General features: G+C 41.9%; 2 protein-coding genes across 11 annotated transcripts in view; one reads left to right on the forward strand and one right to left on the reverse strand.

Moving 5' to 3' along the window:
* The window catches only part of nsd3 (nuclear receptor binding SET domain protein 3), a 37,629-nt gene that overhangs the window by 13,221 nt on the left and 9,765 nt on the right, over nt 1-14,643 (reverse strand). For 2 of the 4 annotated variants that reach the window (XM_057830988.1, XM_057830989.1), the window contains exons 12-16: nt 14,491-14,617; nt 14,212-14,412; nt 12,087-12,266; nt 10,202-10,348; nt 5,226-5,382 (exon numbers count right to left, since the gene is read on the reverse strand). In XM_057830988.1, coding sequence (XP_057686971.1) covers nt 5,226-5,382; nt 10,202-10,348; nt 12,087-12,266; nt 14,212-14,412; nt 14,491-14,617 — 812 coding nt within the window. The remainder of the gene's footprint in view (nt 1-5,225; nt 5,383-10,201; nt 10,349-12,086; nt 12,267-14,211; nt 14,413-14,490; nt 14,618-14,643) is intronic. The other 2 variants (XM_057830990.1, XM_057830991.1) reach the window with 2 other exon arrangements.
* The window catches only part of letm2 (leucine zipper-EF-hand containing transmembrane protein 2), a 49,767-nt gene continuing 41,660 nt past the window's right edge, over nt 6,537-14,643 (forward strand). For 2 of the 7 annotated variants that reach the window (XM_057830995.1, XM_057830996.1), the window contains exon 1: nt 6,538-14,643. The gene's annotated coding sequence lies outside the window, so the exon portion shown is untranslated. The other 5 variants (XM_057830997.1, XM_057830994.1, XM_057830998.1 and 2 more) reach the window with 5 other exon arrangements.

Below are 14,643 nucleotides of genomic sequence, written 5' to 3' on the forward strand. Positions count from 1 at the left end.
CACCTTGCCCTGGCCCTTTCACAGTCATTGAAGGTTGCAGGTGTCAATGAAAGTTTACAGAACCTGAGCGATGCTTCCCTCCAGACATTTGCATATATGTCCAGAGAACTTGGCAGACTCATGTCGACACTTACTGTGACCAGACGCCAAGTATGGTTGGCACAGTCTCCTCTGACTGAGTCGTGTAGGGGTGCGCTTCGCACTCTACCTGTTGTTCCGGGTCAAGTGTTTGGCCCAGCAGCCCAACAAACCCTTGAGAGAGCTGTGGAAGCCAACAGGTCCCGGCAACAGTTTGTTGACCTGCAACGAGCTTCCAGGCCCCCCCACGGACGTGCTCCTACCTATCACTCTGCTACCAGGGCTCCACCTGCGCCGAGAACTGCACGTCCAGTTTCTGCGGATGGACATTCCTCTCTACGGCCTGTTTTTCGGGAGCCGACAGGAAGACCTCCAAGAGCCGACCGATTTCACAGACTTCAACACACTCGCCCCTCCAAGCACTCTACCGCTAGTAGGGGCAGGAACGGTAGAGTTTGACTACCATTGCCAGGGCCTCAGCCATTTTACCGAACTCCATCTCAGACGCTGGGTCGCCCTTGTTCCAGACCCATGGGTCATTTCAACTCTGTTCAGAGGTTACACTATTCAGTTCAAGCGTCGTCCCCCAAAGTTCAATGGGGTGAAGACAACAGTTGTGTCAGATCCAGGGAAACGTATGGCCCTCAGAAAAGAGATCGTAGAACTCTTACAGAAGGATGCTATAGAGTTGGTTCCCAGTTCAAACCTGTTGAAAGGGTTTTATTCAATTTATTTTCTTGTTCCGAAGAAGGACGGCGGATTTCGCCCTATCCTCGACCTGAGATCACTAAATTGTTACCTCAAGCGTCTAAAATTTCACATGCTTCGCACGACGGACGTTCTCCAATCAATCACTCAAGGAGACTGGTTTACAAGTGTGGATTTAAAGGACGCCTATTTTCACGTGCCAGTGGTACCACACCACAGGCCTTTCCTTCGCTTTGCCTTCGAAGGAAAAGCATACCAATACAGAGTGCTGCCATTCGGCCTCTCTCTTGCTCCCCGGACATTTACAAGATGCATGGCTGCGGCGCTGGCCCCCCTGCAGAGCCGCGGCCTCAGAATTCTTCCTTACTTGGACGATTGGCTTGTGTGTTCACGGACTCGGGAACAAGCTCTCAGCCACACCACGCTGCTGTTGGACCATGTGAAGCAACTAGGTCTCAAGGTAAACCTTTCAAAAAGTCATTTGATTCCCAGCCAACATGTGATTTTCATCGGCATGAGCTTGAGCTCCTTAACTATGACCGCCTCTCCGTCGCCACAAAGGGTGGACGACGTTCTCCGAACGGTCACGCGTGTCAGACACAGTGCGAGTCTGTCATACGGGACCGTCCTCCAGTTGTTGGGGAAACTGACTGCACTATCAGTTGTGGTGCCATTGGGGCTTTTGTTTTTGCGCCCGTTACAGATTTGGATGAACGGTTTGGGATTGGATCCCACCCGACATCAACGCAGACTTGTGACTCTCTCAGGGCGTTGTCAACGACTTCTAAGGCCCTGGATGGACAGGCAGTTCATATGCAAAGGGGTCACGTTAGGTTCTCTTCCCTCACGCCGAGAAGTGGTTGTAACGGATGCGTCGCTTTCAGGCTGGGGTGCAGTGTGGAACCACAGGACGATCAGGGGTGTTTGGTCCCCACTGGAGAGACTTTGTCACATAAATGTATTGGAGCTTCGTGCTGTTCGACTTGGTCTCAAGCATTTTCTCCCTGCGCTGAGTGGAAAGCATGTTCTGGTTCGGTCGGACAATACGTCCACTGTCTACCATATAAACCACCAAGGGGGGACCAGATCTCCTCTCTCACTGGTGGAGGCTCAAAAACTTCTCCTGTGGGCTTTTCCGCACCTTCTGAGTCTCAGGGCAGTCCATCTTCCGGGGGTGCGGAACTGTGCAGCAGACTTACTCTCCAGGCAGAAACCACCGCCTGGGGAGTGGAGGTTGAACCCTGCTGTGGTTCAGGAGATATGGGGGAGGTTCGGTGTTGCAGAGGTGGACCTCTTCGCTTCAGAAGCAACCACTCATTGTCAACTGTGGTTTTCCCTTGCGGAACCGAACAGTCCACTAGGTCAGGATGCCCTAGCACACTCATGGCCAGACTCTCTCCTGTATGCGTTTCCGCCTCTTCCTCTCTTAATGGTGACTCTGCACAGAATCAGCCAGAGCAATCACAGGGTGTTGTTGGTCGCTCCGTTCTGGCCAGGAAGAATGTGGTTTCCGTTGATTCTCAAACATCTCAATGGGGATCCTTGGCCTCTGCCCCAGAGAATGGACCTGTTGTCCCAGTTGGAGGGGAGCATCTGGCACCCCCACCCGGAGCGTCTTCACCTGTACCTGTGGCCTCTGAAGGGCCGGACTCTCTGTTAGAGTCCTGTACAGAGGCGGTTGTACAAACTGTACTTGATGCTCGTGCTACGTCCACGAGGGCGCTTTACAGTAACAGGCGGAGACTGTTCAATAAATGGTGTAAGGATCACGATGTGGATCCTGTGCGCTGCTCTGTGCCAATATTACTTAGCTATTTACAAGAACTTCTTGATAAGGGACTTTCTGTATCAACCTTAAAAGTGTACGTGGCTGCGATAGCCACCCACCATGTTTTGGTGGATGGCCGATCAGTGGGCTCTCATTCCCTGGTGTGTCGGTTTTTGAAGGGTGCCCTTCGTCGACGGCCTCCAAGATTACCACGCGTCCCCACGTGGGACCTTCCGTTAGTCCTGGAGGGTTTGTGTTCAACCCCTTTTGAGCCTTTGGATGGGGCTGACCTTAAGTGGGTCACAATAAAAACTGCGTTCCTCCTCGCAATTACTTCAGCGAAGCGAGTGAGTGAATTACATGCTTTATCGATTTCTCCGAACTGTTTAAGGTGGAATCCTGACTGTTCTGGGGTTACATTATGGCCCAATCCGAGTTTTCTACCGAAGAGACTTTCAGCCTTTCACATTAACCAGCCAGTTACCCTGGCTGTGTTTAACGATGTGAGTGAACCTGACGGACATTTGCAAAGTTTGCTATGTCCTGTTCGTATGCTGAAGCACTATATTAGCGTGACTGCAAGCACTCGTAAAACAGATGCTCTTTTTGTATGTTTTGGTGACAAAAATAAAGGCTGCACAGTCTCGAAGCAACGCTTGTCACATTGGGTTGTCGAAGCTATTCTTCAGGCCTATGAATCCAAAGGTCTTCAGCCTCCTAAAGTCACGTGCCATTCCACAAGGAAGATGGCAACTTCCTGGGCGGCACTGAGAGGTGTTCCTCTGAATGACATCTGTTCCGCAGCAACGTGGGCATCGTCTTGTACGTTTGCCCGCTTCTACAGAGTGAATGTGGCAGCTCCTCACCCGGTAGCTTCAGTAGTGCTGTCGGCTTCCTCTCACCGTGACTGATCCTCGGTATGTGTGGTGTCTTCGTGACATTGTTGGTATAAAGTCATCCAGGTGCTAAGCACCGCCCTCTGGCGGTCAGAAGGAATGAAATAGAACGAGAGTTACTTCTGTAACTAAGGTTCTATGAATTCCGGATGACCGCCAGAGCTGCCTGTCACTCAGACTCCCTGCGAGTACATTCCGAAAAGGAACTAGTGCTGGGTGAGCGGGGCTCTTATCGACCTCTGACGTCACCCAGGTCACGTCCAATGGCGTGACTTTGTTGGTATTTTATTCTCGACCTTTGTGCTGCGCACACGTAGATATCCAGGTGCTAAGCACCGCCCTCTGGCGGTCATCCGGAATTCATAGAACCTTAGTTACAGAAGTAACTCTCGTTTTCCATTACTCCCTCCTCCAACACACCTGACTCAAATAATCAGGATCATTATCAGGCTCCTGCAGAGCTTGCTGATGAGCTGATCATTTGATTCAGGTGTGTTCAAGGCGAGAGACATGGAAAACAAGCTGGATAGGGGCTCTCGAGGACCGGACTTGGACACCCCCGCTTTAGTCTGTACAGTATTTGCATGTGCAACTGAAACAAAAATAAATGTTTTGATTACATAGTACTTTTATATATGTACTAGGGCTGTCAAAATTATCGCGTTAACGCGCGGTAATTAATTTTTTAAATTAATCACGTTAAAATATTTGACGCAATTGACGCACATGTCCCGCTCAGACAGTATTCTGCCTTTTGGTAAGTTTTACAGCAAGGTTTTTTGTGCTGTCTAACAGAGAACTGTTGTGGTCGCTTTGCGACATGGTTTATTGCTTTCTTGCCAGTTCAATATGGCTGCACGACGTCTCGGGCTGACGCCTACGTTGTAATGTTGTGCTTATATGATCCTTGGACAAGATTTGTCCGTAAGTATGGTTGTTGTAAAGAATGTGCATATTATGTTAGTAAGCGAAATGTTATATTTTTTGTATGAGACACTTTTTGTTTATGTTTAGTGAACCTGTATAGCGTGCTAAGCTAACGTTGTTGCTAATGCAATGCTTGTGTACTTTTTTTTTTGTAGTTTCACTACGGTCTAAAGAGGACAATGGTTTGAGGCCATTCTATTAATAAATCAGATGAAAAAGGAAGAAGTCTGATTATTAAGGCGTCGTTCACGAGCTGCCTAGCTTTGGAAAAAGTAGACGCTTCGGAGTGAGGACAGCATAGACAGATTTAAATTACAGTAGAGTGAAATGCCCACTACAGTCCTTATGTACCGTATGTTGAATGTATATATCCATCTTGTGTCTTATCTTTCCATTCCAACAATTTATTTTACAGAATATATATAATTTACAGAAAAATATGGCATATTTTATAGATGGTTTGAATTGCGATTAATTGCGATTAATTACGATTAAATAATTTTTAAGCTGTAATTAACTCGATTAAAAATTTTAAATGTTTGACAGCCCTAATATGTACGTATATGTCGTATGCATCGTCCCATATCTAATAAACACCCTCTAATTGAGCTTCGATGAGTTCCATTCAGTCATTTTGTTTTTCTTGTTTCTATGCCTGCCCATTGTATATGACTTTACATGAAACTAGTTTATAGTTCAAAAGTTTAGGAAACACTATACTGTGCTTTACTGTGTTTAATGGACTCATCATTCATTACATTATGGACAGCTAAAAAATATATTTGTTCTGTCCCTACTCAATAGAACAGATTTCAAAGTCATTTCGTGTGTCCTTAATCCATGCATACCTGTAGTTTCCCAGTTTGACCCAGACAATTTGTTTGTAGTGAGGCTTCTTGCCGGCCCTACAGTCGCTGCAGGACCACGGCCCCTCCGGCATCTCCATCTCCAAACACTCCGGGTGGAAGGAAGCTGGGCAAGAGTCGCAGCACAGCAACTTGCCTCCTACATTTGTGTGTATTTATGGACACGGGAATGAGCGTGTATGCATGTGATTGATGTGGGAAATGAGTATGCAAACAAAGGAGGAGGGTATCATTAGGCTTTTAGAACTTCAAACCTGGACAACCTCTGAATCTCATTTGCAGACAAGCATAAGAACATTCTGAAAGTAGTCAAAAGGTGAACAATGCATCAAGGTAGCAGGTACAGTGGAATCTCCAAAGCTGAACACCCCATAGAGGTAAAAATCTGGGTTTTGGACTATATTTTGGGGGAAAGTAAGTCTCATAGTCAAACAAAACTTGAAAGTTCCAACAGTTAACAGTTCCGAAGTCACACGAGATATCAGCAAATCTCGCCATTGATGGTGACGGACGTGCAATTCAAAGCGGCATGGAAAATGGATGGATGAATTTCACCATGTACAAGATACATGGAGTCCTCAGGTTACGATGTCCTAACCTAAACCTTCAACATTTCGACTTTATGACACCCGCGTCTCGTCCGCCATTTAGTCCCCAGCACCTATGTTTCTGCTTAGCTAGTGCTTGTCTGCGTTTGTTTGCCGGCTGGGAGTATCTTTGCCTTTTCGCCCTCCTTTTTTCATATGTTATGAAGGCTCCCAAAGAAGAACAAAAAGAAAAGCAATTACCATGAAAATGAAGCTTAACATCATAAAACGATCGGAAAAAGGAGAGACACCGACAAACATCGGTAAAGATATTCTAGGTTCAGACAAAAGTTAACCGTAGCGCAAAAACCCCTTGCTCGTCACCAAAAGCATTTTTGTGTTCATAGTTGAAGTCCGCGAAACCATACGACTTCTGGTAATGTAACGTAAAAATAAGCACAGAAATGTAACGAATCGAACTGCATGTATGCTTCAGGTTGTTGAGATGTTGAGGGCTGTTTTTTTCTGGGCCGTCCCTCGGCCTTAAGAGAGGAAAGGGTGGACGAGTGGGCACGAAGGCTGGCTTTTGGTTTAGTTTTGTTGGCGTTAGTAGTCGTGTTCCGTGCTTTCAGTTGCACATAAACCATTGAAAACCTCAACTCTCCATCCACCTCTAAGCTGTAAAGGTAAGTACATAGTCATATATTTTTATTTTCATGTATTTTAATACTATATACAAAGTATTTTAACGTGAATTTCAACTTTAACGGTGAAATCCGATTTACACGGAAATTTGGCTTACGCCGCCAGCATAGGAACAGAACTTGCTGTCAAGGACTCCCTGTACATGCAAAGTCAGTCTGGTCTTTTGTGGTTTGAATAGGATTTCCACTCTGGTCCAATATCGAGTGATGAATCAAAGCACGCGATGCAGGACTTTATGATGCGTCACAAAGAGAAGCAAGAGAGAATCTTTTTTTATACTCCTGGGAGTTTAAAGGCTCATATTAAGCTTAGAGACCATCAAACCTTTGAAAATACTCTCCGTCTAGCCGTCAGAGTCAAATGCAGACCGAACTCCGCAAATCTTTCCCAAAATTTACGTTTGTTGTCTTTTCAAAAACAAGTACAGTACATGACAATATACCACGTACTTCTAGATTTTTCACACAAAAATGGAATTTATTGTGATTGCATGCCATGATTGAGAACTACATATGGATGACAACTGACAGGGTGAGTTGCATTCCGTTTACATCACATTGGTGTTTCAGTGATTGGTTCTTTCAGATTCAGCCAGTGCTTGTATCACCAGACTTGACTTGCCATGTATCATGTAAATAGCGAAAGTTAAGCTAGCTTGCCAGGCTATCACTTCTAGCCCCTCCTAATCAAAACGGATTGTATGTCTATTGCCATCAATGGCACCAAATATTTGTCTGGATGGTTGTACTTAGATATCAAATTATTGTTTTAGATGGGAATTGTTTTAAAAAATATAATAGGAAGGCAACAATGTGACAATTATCCATTGCACGCACAATTTGTTATCAAATTGATGAACTACGCTTCTGTCAGGCATCTTCAAAGGTTACAGAGTCTTACATTATTTGAGTTAAATTTGATTGTATTACATTTAATATTTAAAAAAATAAAAGAGAATTGAAATCATAGCATTATTAATCAGATTATGTTCCATTTAGGAGGTTCCACTGTACACACGCACAGATCAAACTGAGCACCATTTTTCAACATCTAGTCAAGGCTCTAGTTAAGGCTCCTAGAAGACAACCGTGTAGCAAAGCGGCAGCTAAAAATGGTTGGCTACCCCTGCTTGAGGTCGTCCGCTTGGTTCCCACTTTTAATTGCATCAGTTTCGCATGTCTGACAATCAGATTCAGAGCAGGGTACAAAGGTCCTGTCAATTGGACACACATGCAGAAGCAGCACAGGACTCCAATCAGCCAGTGATCATGGGTTTAAAATAAAAATCATTAAGAAAAAAAAAAAAAAAAACAGACTGGCAACAAAACAAAACAAAACAAAAAAGCAGCAGGCATGCACTCCTGCCAATGAAGCAAACTGGTCCCCATCACACATACCGCACCTTGCATAGACCAGCTTGTATGGAATTTGCAGCAAATTATTTACAGCATGTTGGTATTTCTGCTCCAAGCTTGTACTCTGCTCATGATCTAATTGTGTTTAAATTCCATCCAAGGCAGGTCAAAGGTGTAGTACTATATGCGACTGAAATGTCAGTTCATCTGTTGATTTCACTCAAAAATAAATTGGGGTCAGGGTTGAAGCAAGGGGAAGCTGCACATGGCCTTTTGCATAAATAAAATAGGCCCACAATGCTCAGCCAGAGAAGCAGTGCACCTCCACAAACCACAAACAGCTTGAACCAACGCAGGGCATTGAGCACTAGGGGGCTACGCCGCCATCAGTGCTCTTAAACAGACCAACTAGAGTCTGTAGGGGCGTATTAGCTAGGGGTTCACAGCATAGTTCATTACCCGGCATCATCATGTTTTACAATAGGCCCCATGCAAAAACCATTGTTTAAGCACTGATTGTTGCTTGATCAAGTGAGAACAATATGTTGCATTCACCAAGAAGTAATAATAGTAGTAATTTATTCATCAAAACAAATTGTATCGAAAGCAATGATCAACTAAAGGAGGTAGTTTTTTTTTTAAAGCATTTTTTACATAGTATATTTGTAGAGTTTTTTGACATAGAAAATTCTCAATAATCATGGCCTCGATGAACATAAAATAAAGATACTGTACTTGAAGTAGATATATACTTTATATAGTAATGTATTATATTGTATTAACATTTTAATGTCATGCGCTACATTTACCTGAGTAACATTTTGAGAAAAAATGCACTAATAAGAGTTTTACCACACCATACTTTTTACTTTACCATGAGTAGATTTGTGAAGAAGAAAAGTTACTTGTACTCCGTTACACTATAGTCATGACATTTTTCCTCTACTGTATATTCTACATAGTAGATTTGACTTTATTTTTCACGTGAATGCTCACATTGGCTCTACCACTTTCACAATTGAGACGTCGCAACAATAATCACAGGACTCCATTATAACAATGAATCATCCGTAACAATACACTCACATGACTACACGCAAGCTTGCACTCGGAACTCCTATGATTACACCAGCCTGTTCAATCAAGTGGCGTATTTAAGGCACCATAAAAACTAACTATTTCACTCGAGGATTTCAACTTCTCTCCCAGTTATTTTTTGGCACGGAAACCACGGAAAACTAGAAATTTATTGTTTTCATTTCATTGTACGAAATATTTTTCCTCTACTAGAGGGTACTCATGCTCTTTGGCGGCTAAGGTTTCATTTCTGCAGATTTTACTAATCGGAATTAGATTTTGTGTATTTCTGCGTCTAATATGGTTATGTTATAGTACAGTATTACAACAATTCATATAGACGCCGTTGTCCTGAGAATAAAATATATATTGCTTAAAAAAATCTGAAATTTTAAGCAGTTACTCACAATGTTATTTATTACTTGAGTATTCTTTTCACTGAATATGTTTTTACTTGCACTCGAGTAAAAAAATGTTATGTCTACTTTTACTTGAGAAATGTTAATTTGAAGTAACACTACTCTTACTTGACTTACTCTACCCACCTCTGCAACAGAACCTACAAAAGAAGGGCTGCACGTCTTAATATAGTCTATATTGTGTGCAAAAAAAAAGTTACTACAGATTTGCTGCCATGTTCTTTGTAACTTTATCTAATCTAATGTGTTACTTGCATGTAAGCACCACATTGCCCCTTGGATGCCAAGAAAGTTTTTGCCTTTTACAACCGTGGGTCCCCAAGAAAGTTTTTGCCTTTTACAACCGTGGGCCCCCGCATATTTGTGGTTCTGGATTTACAAATTAATTCATTTTCAGATTTATTTTTTACTTATTCTGGAATACTGTAATATACAGTATATTTAGAGTATAATATGGTAATAAATATTTAAATGTATTGCCAGCCCACAAATGGATTGGATGCCTATCACTGTCAATGGCACTGAATCCTGAGCTTTTACTTTTTAAATGTATATTTCAGCGAATATGGTCACTGTATTATTAATGAGAGTAATCATAATGGAAAAATGGAATGATTTGTTTTCTTTGATGAATCCAACTGGCAGTTCTCATAGAGTTCTGTTAATTAAAAAGATGTTCAGGCTGAGGTTATTTATTCAATGCACAATTCTGCACAGCAATTATTGCCGATTGAACTCGTCAATTAAGGTTGTACCGCAAGGCACTGAAATGAAAGTGGCATTCAAAAAGGGAAAAACTGATCGGGACGGGAGCAGGCACAATACAAACACAAACCCGTGGGGACAACGGAGAAAGAGAAAAACTGTTCAGTTACCTTTCCCAACATTCTTTTTGGTAGCTGACGAAGGAGAGGGAATCATAGGTAATTTCAACTCAGCACGATTTGACTCAGTCAGAAGGTAGTGGGACTTATAGGCATATGAACTTAATATGGTGTCAGTAAGGTCTTGCACTAACAGCCCTACACAAGACACACAGGAAGAGACGGGGGTGAGCCGCAGTCAAACAAAAAAAAAAAAAAAAAAAAAAAAAGGAAAAAAGAAAAAACGTAAATCAAAAAAAAAAAGAAAAAAGAAAAAAAAAAAAAAGAACAAACACAGTCTCTCACACAGGCTCACAACAAAAGTAAGAAACATGTAAAACAGTTTGGCCAAACACAAAGCGGCCGGACAGTACAATGGACTCTTTGTTTAAAAAAAAAAAAAAAAAATCATTGACAGTTCTTAAAATCAACATCTGGGACATGTAAGAATCTTTGTGCAAAAGTGCAAAGTAACAAGCTTGGCACTTTGTAGAAGAAAACAAACAACAAATTACAGCTAGCAGCCCTGATAGTCATATAAAATGGAGCCAAATAGGAATCAGGCAATGCAAATATCAAAAGTCCTAGTTCCACCGTGCAGTAGAGTTCAGTTCAGTGTACTATTTAGCTGGGAATGGTACCAAAAGGTGTAATTGCCTTCTGTTACAATGAGGTTGTAACAGAGGGCAGCAATGCGCCTTAGCCACAAAAAGAATGAGCGCGTATGTTCGGTGCTGGTGCAGAGCTTTAACGTGCTTCCCAAGACCCTGTATTGTTTTCGATCATCAAGTAGTCAAGTTGGAGCCACGTCACCGCGTCATCAGAAAATGACCAAACATCATTACATGAGCTGTAAGCGAGAGTTGAACGTTAATGGGGTGTTGAGTGAAAAATCCAGAAATGCATCTGATTTATGTGTGCTGCACCACACATGGGAATAAAAGGTCTTGTTCCTGACGCCCGTCTCCACATTAAGCAAGGGCATGGGGGGCTCCTTGTTTGCAGGTAAACTCCAGCGCGTCGCTGCAGGCAAACGTGATCATGTACACCCGCGGTCAAAGGTCTTGAGACTCTTTCTCATCCCATTGAATGAGTAAATGTCTCGAAATGTTCTCCGTGAGTTAAGAAAAGAAGCCATCGCTGCCAGATCACCACCAAGCACGACATTTCTTATGTTACGCCATCGATGCGTAGACGTCATGACGACAATACTGTGTGCAGTTCACCTGAGCTAAGCCCAGGAAAATCCGCGTCGTCAATATATCTCTGCCCCCTGATGTAGTTAATGCTTTGTTGGCCCTTGTCTAGCCCAGCAACGAGTTGGTTCCTGCTAAGCACCCATTTTCAGCCCCTTGGGCCAGTACTTGGTTGAAAGAAACAGAAATAACCGATGCTAACGCTAGCACTAGCCCGGAATGAAAACCAGCACCAGCTCTGTGGAAAATGGTTGTTAAGAGAATAATCCTCAGGTAGTGTCTTTAAATAATAATCAATCTATCCTTGTATTAAATTTACCGTTCGGGTCTGATTTTAAACTACTGTGATTGTGACTAAAAATTGCAAGGTAAAGATAGACAAGTTCAGGATTTACTATTGAAATCCATAGCACAGGTGACAACAACTGAACTGTACCACTTGGTGGAAACCTGGTTGAAATATGTACGTGAGGTTTACAACAAAACAAAAAAAGCTTGCCAAAATGAGTCCAGAACAAAAAAACTACGACAATGGAGGGCAACAAAGTTTTGTTTTACATGTCGTAGTGCAAATGATAATGTTGATTTTTAAAAAGCAACGATAACTTCCTCCACAACACCTTTTCAGGGTGGCCGCAAAAGTATGTGTTTGTGTGTTAGTTTGAGTGTGAACTACGTGTAAGACAGGGGTCAGGGCTTACCTCTGGCGCACAGGAAACACCAGCCCACGTTGACTGGAGAAGTGAGGAGGCCATTCTTCTTGGTACTGCCGTGGTTGCTGCAGATCATGATATGATGTGTTAGGACGGCGCTCCCCGCCGCCACACAGCTGTCCCCAGTGTGATACGCCACCGGGCAGCGTATACAACGCATCAGACGACCTGGAGAGAGGAAAGTATAGATTACAAGGAGTGCATTGTGTGACAAAATGAGTCATTTAGACTGTTCGTAGTGAAGCAAGCAGCAAAAAAAAGCCCCAACACCAAACGCACACATTCACTTGACACCATGAAGTACATTCAGACAACTCTACTTTCATATACTATATGAACCAGAGCGTGAACGGATGAGTCGATTAGTGCTGCAGTGATTAATCAAGTCGAGTAGTTCGATTAGAAAAAAATCTTCGAATCAAATTTGGCTGCTTCGAGGATTCGTTTAGAGTGGTGTTGTAATGGTTTGTTTTGAAAGTGTTTATATGTAGTTATATTGATTTGGGTGGATACCCTGCCCTCTAGTGGCAACAGTGAATATGAAACTAAATCCAGCTGTTCCTTGTCAAGACCAACATAAGGTAAGTTTTTGTATGAGCTGATATTTCTTTAATGCACTCGTAATTCTGTACATAGGAATATTTAGCAGTTTTTTGTGGGAATATTTTTGAACGATTTGTTAAGCGCATTGTAGAAAAAAAAACGTTAGCATTTTATAGCATTTAAGCTTGCGGACTTTTACTAGGCAAGTTAGACAATTGTTCTCTTGTACTTAGATCCTCAGTTATTATTTTTTTTAATATCATTTGAGGCTAAACTCAGTTATTTTATTTTTAAATGAAAGTGCAATCCTGCAGTTTAAAGAAACACTCTGGAATTTTATTTTCTATTTGCGTTTAATGCTCTTTTGAAAGTGCGATCTTAGCAAGCCTTTGTTTTACATCTCCTAAAATTTATTCTGCAATAATAATCTAGTCTAAACAGATTTTTCGATTATTCGAGCTAACTAGATGATTGATTAATCGATTACTAAAATAATCGATAGCTGCAGCCCTAGAGTCAATGAATCCGTCTTGGCTTTGGAGTAAACCAGTCCATAGGTAAAAACTGTTTAGTACCAATCTGCTGTTGAAAAATAATCTATTAATCTGTTGATAAATTTTTCGACTAACATATACTGTCAACATAACAGATGTTTGTTAAAAAATGTTATGGTCCATAACTAGGGCTGTCAAAATTATCGCGTTAACGGGCAGTAATTAAGTTTTAATTAATCACGTTATAATATTTGACGCATTTAACGCACATGCCCCGCTCAAACAGATTAAAATGACAGCACAGTGTAATGTCCACTTATTACTTGTAGTTTTTGGTGTTTTGTCACCAAATCCTGCATTGTGTAATTATTGACATCAACAATGGCGAGCTACTAGTTTATTTTTTGATTGAAAATTTTACACATTATATTAAAACGAAAACATTAAGAGGGGTTTTAATATAAATTTTCTATAACTTGTACTAACATTTCTTTTAAGAACTACAAGTCTTTCTATCTATGGATCGCTTTAACAGAATGTTAATGCCATCTTTTTGATTTATTGCTATAATAAACAAATACAGTACTTATGTACCGTATGTTGAATGTATATATCCATCTTGTATCTTATCTTCCCATTCCAACAATAATTTACAGAAAAATATGGCATATTTTATAGATGGTTTGAATTGCGATTAATTACGAATAATTTTTAAGTTCTAATTAACTCGATTAAAAATTTTAATCGTTTGACAGCACTATCAATAACATCAAAAATGGCCAAAATAAGTTGGGGTACATAAATGCACACTCATGTCGGACTGACTAACGGTATCGCTAACATCATAAAGCCTAAAGCAGAGATCGTCACAAGGAAATGTCACTCAAAGTCTATCTACCAGTGTGACGTTGCCTACGTTTAGTTCAGTTGTGGTTATTTTCTGTTTCTGTTGCACACTTTGGCATTCGTGATTTTTTCTCTCGTAAAGCATTAGGAATTTGCAAACTGACTGACACTTCTTAGCCACTCTACTTTACTCATAGCACACAAAAAAATCTGGGAAACGACTTGTTCACCTTTGCTGGCACGTTGCAGGTCTCGCTCCAGACAGCAGGTGGCGCAGCTGTGCTGAGGGCAACTGAAGCCTCCGCCAGTGAAGCTGGTAGTTCCTGGGAGCTTCTGAACACAATCCTTATGGTAGTAACATCCGCAGCCAGTCGCAGAGCAACGTGTCACCTCCTTGCCTGCTTTCTTACAGCTGAAACACTCGTGTTTGCCTAAAAAAGGGTAATAGAGAGACCAAGAATGGAGAACGTAAGGACGTAGTCATTGCCAAAGTAAAACTATCCACTTACCATTTCTACATTCCAGGCAAGTGAACTTTCCTTCGGGTAGTGACGTCAGACCTAGACAGTCGAGGTGGAACTGCCTGTTGCAATCACCTTCACACACCACCAAATTTTCACCGTACACCTCACAAATCTATACAGTACATAAATGTCACAGAA

Source organism: Corythoichthys intestinalis, chromosome 3 (genome assembly GCF_030265065.1).
Source record: "Corythoichthys intestinalis isolate RoL2023-P3 chromosome 3, ASM3026506v1, whole genome shotgun sequence".
Classification (NCBI taxonomy): Eukaryota; Metazoa; Chordata; class Actinopteri; order Syngnathiformes; family Syngnathidae; genus Corythoichthys; species Corythoichthys intestinalis.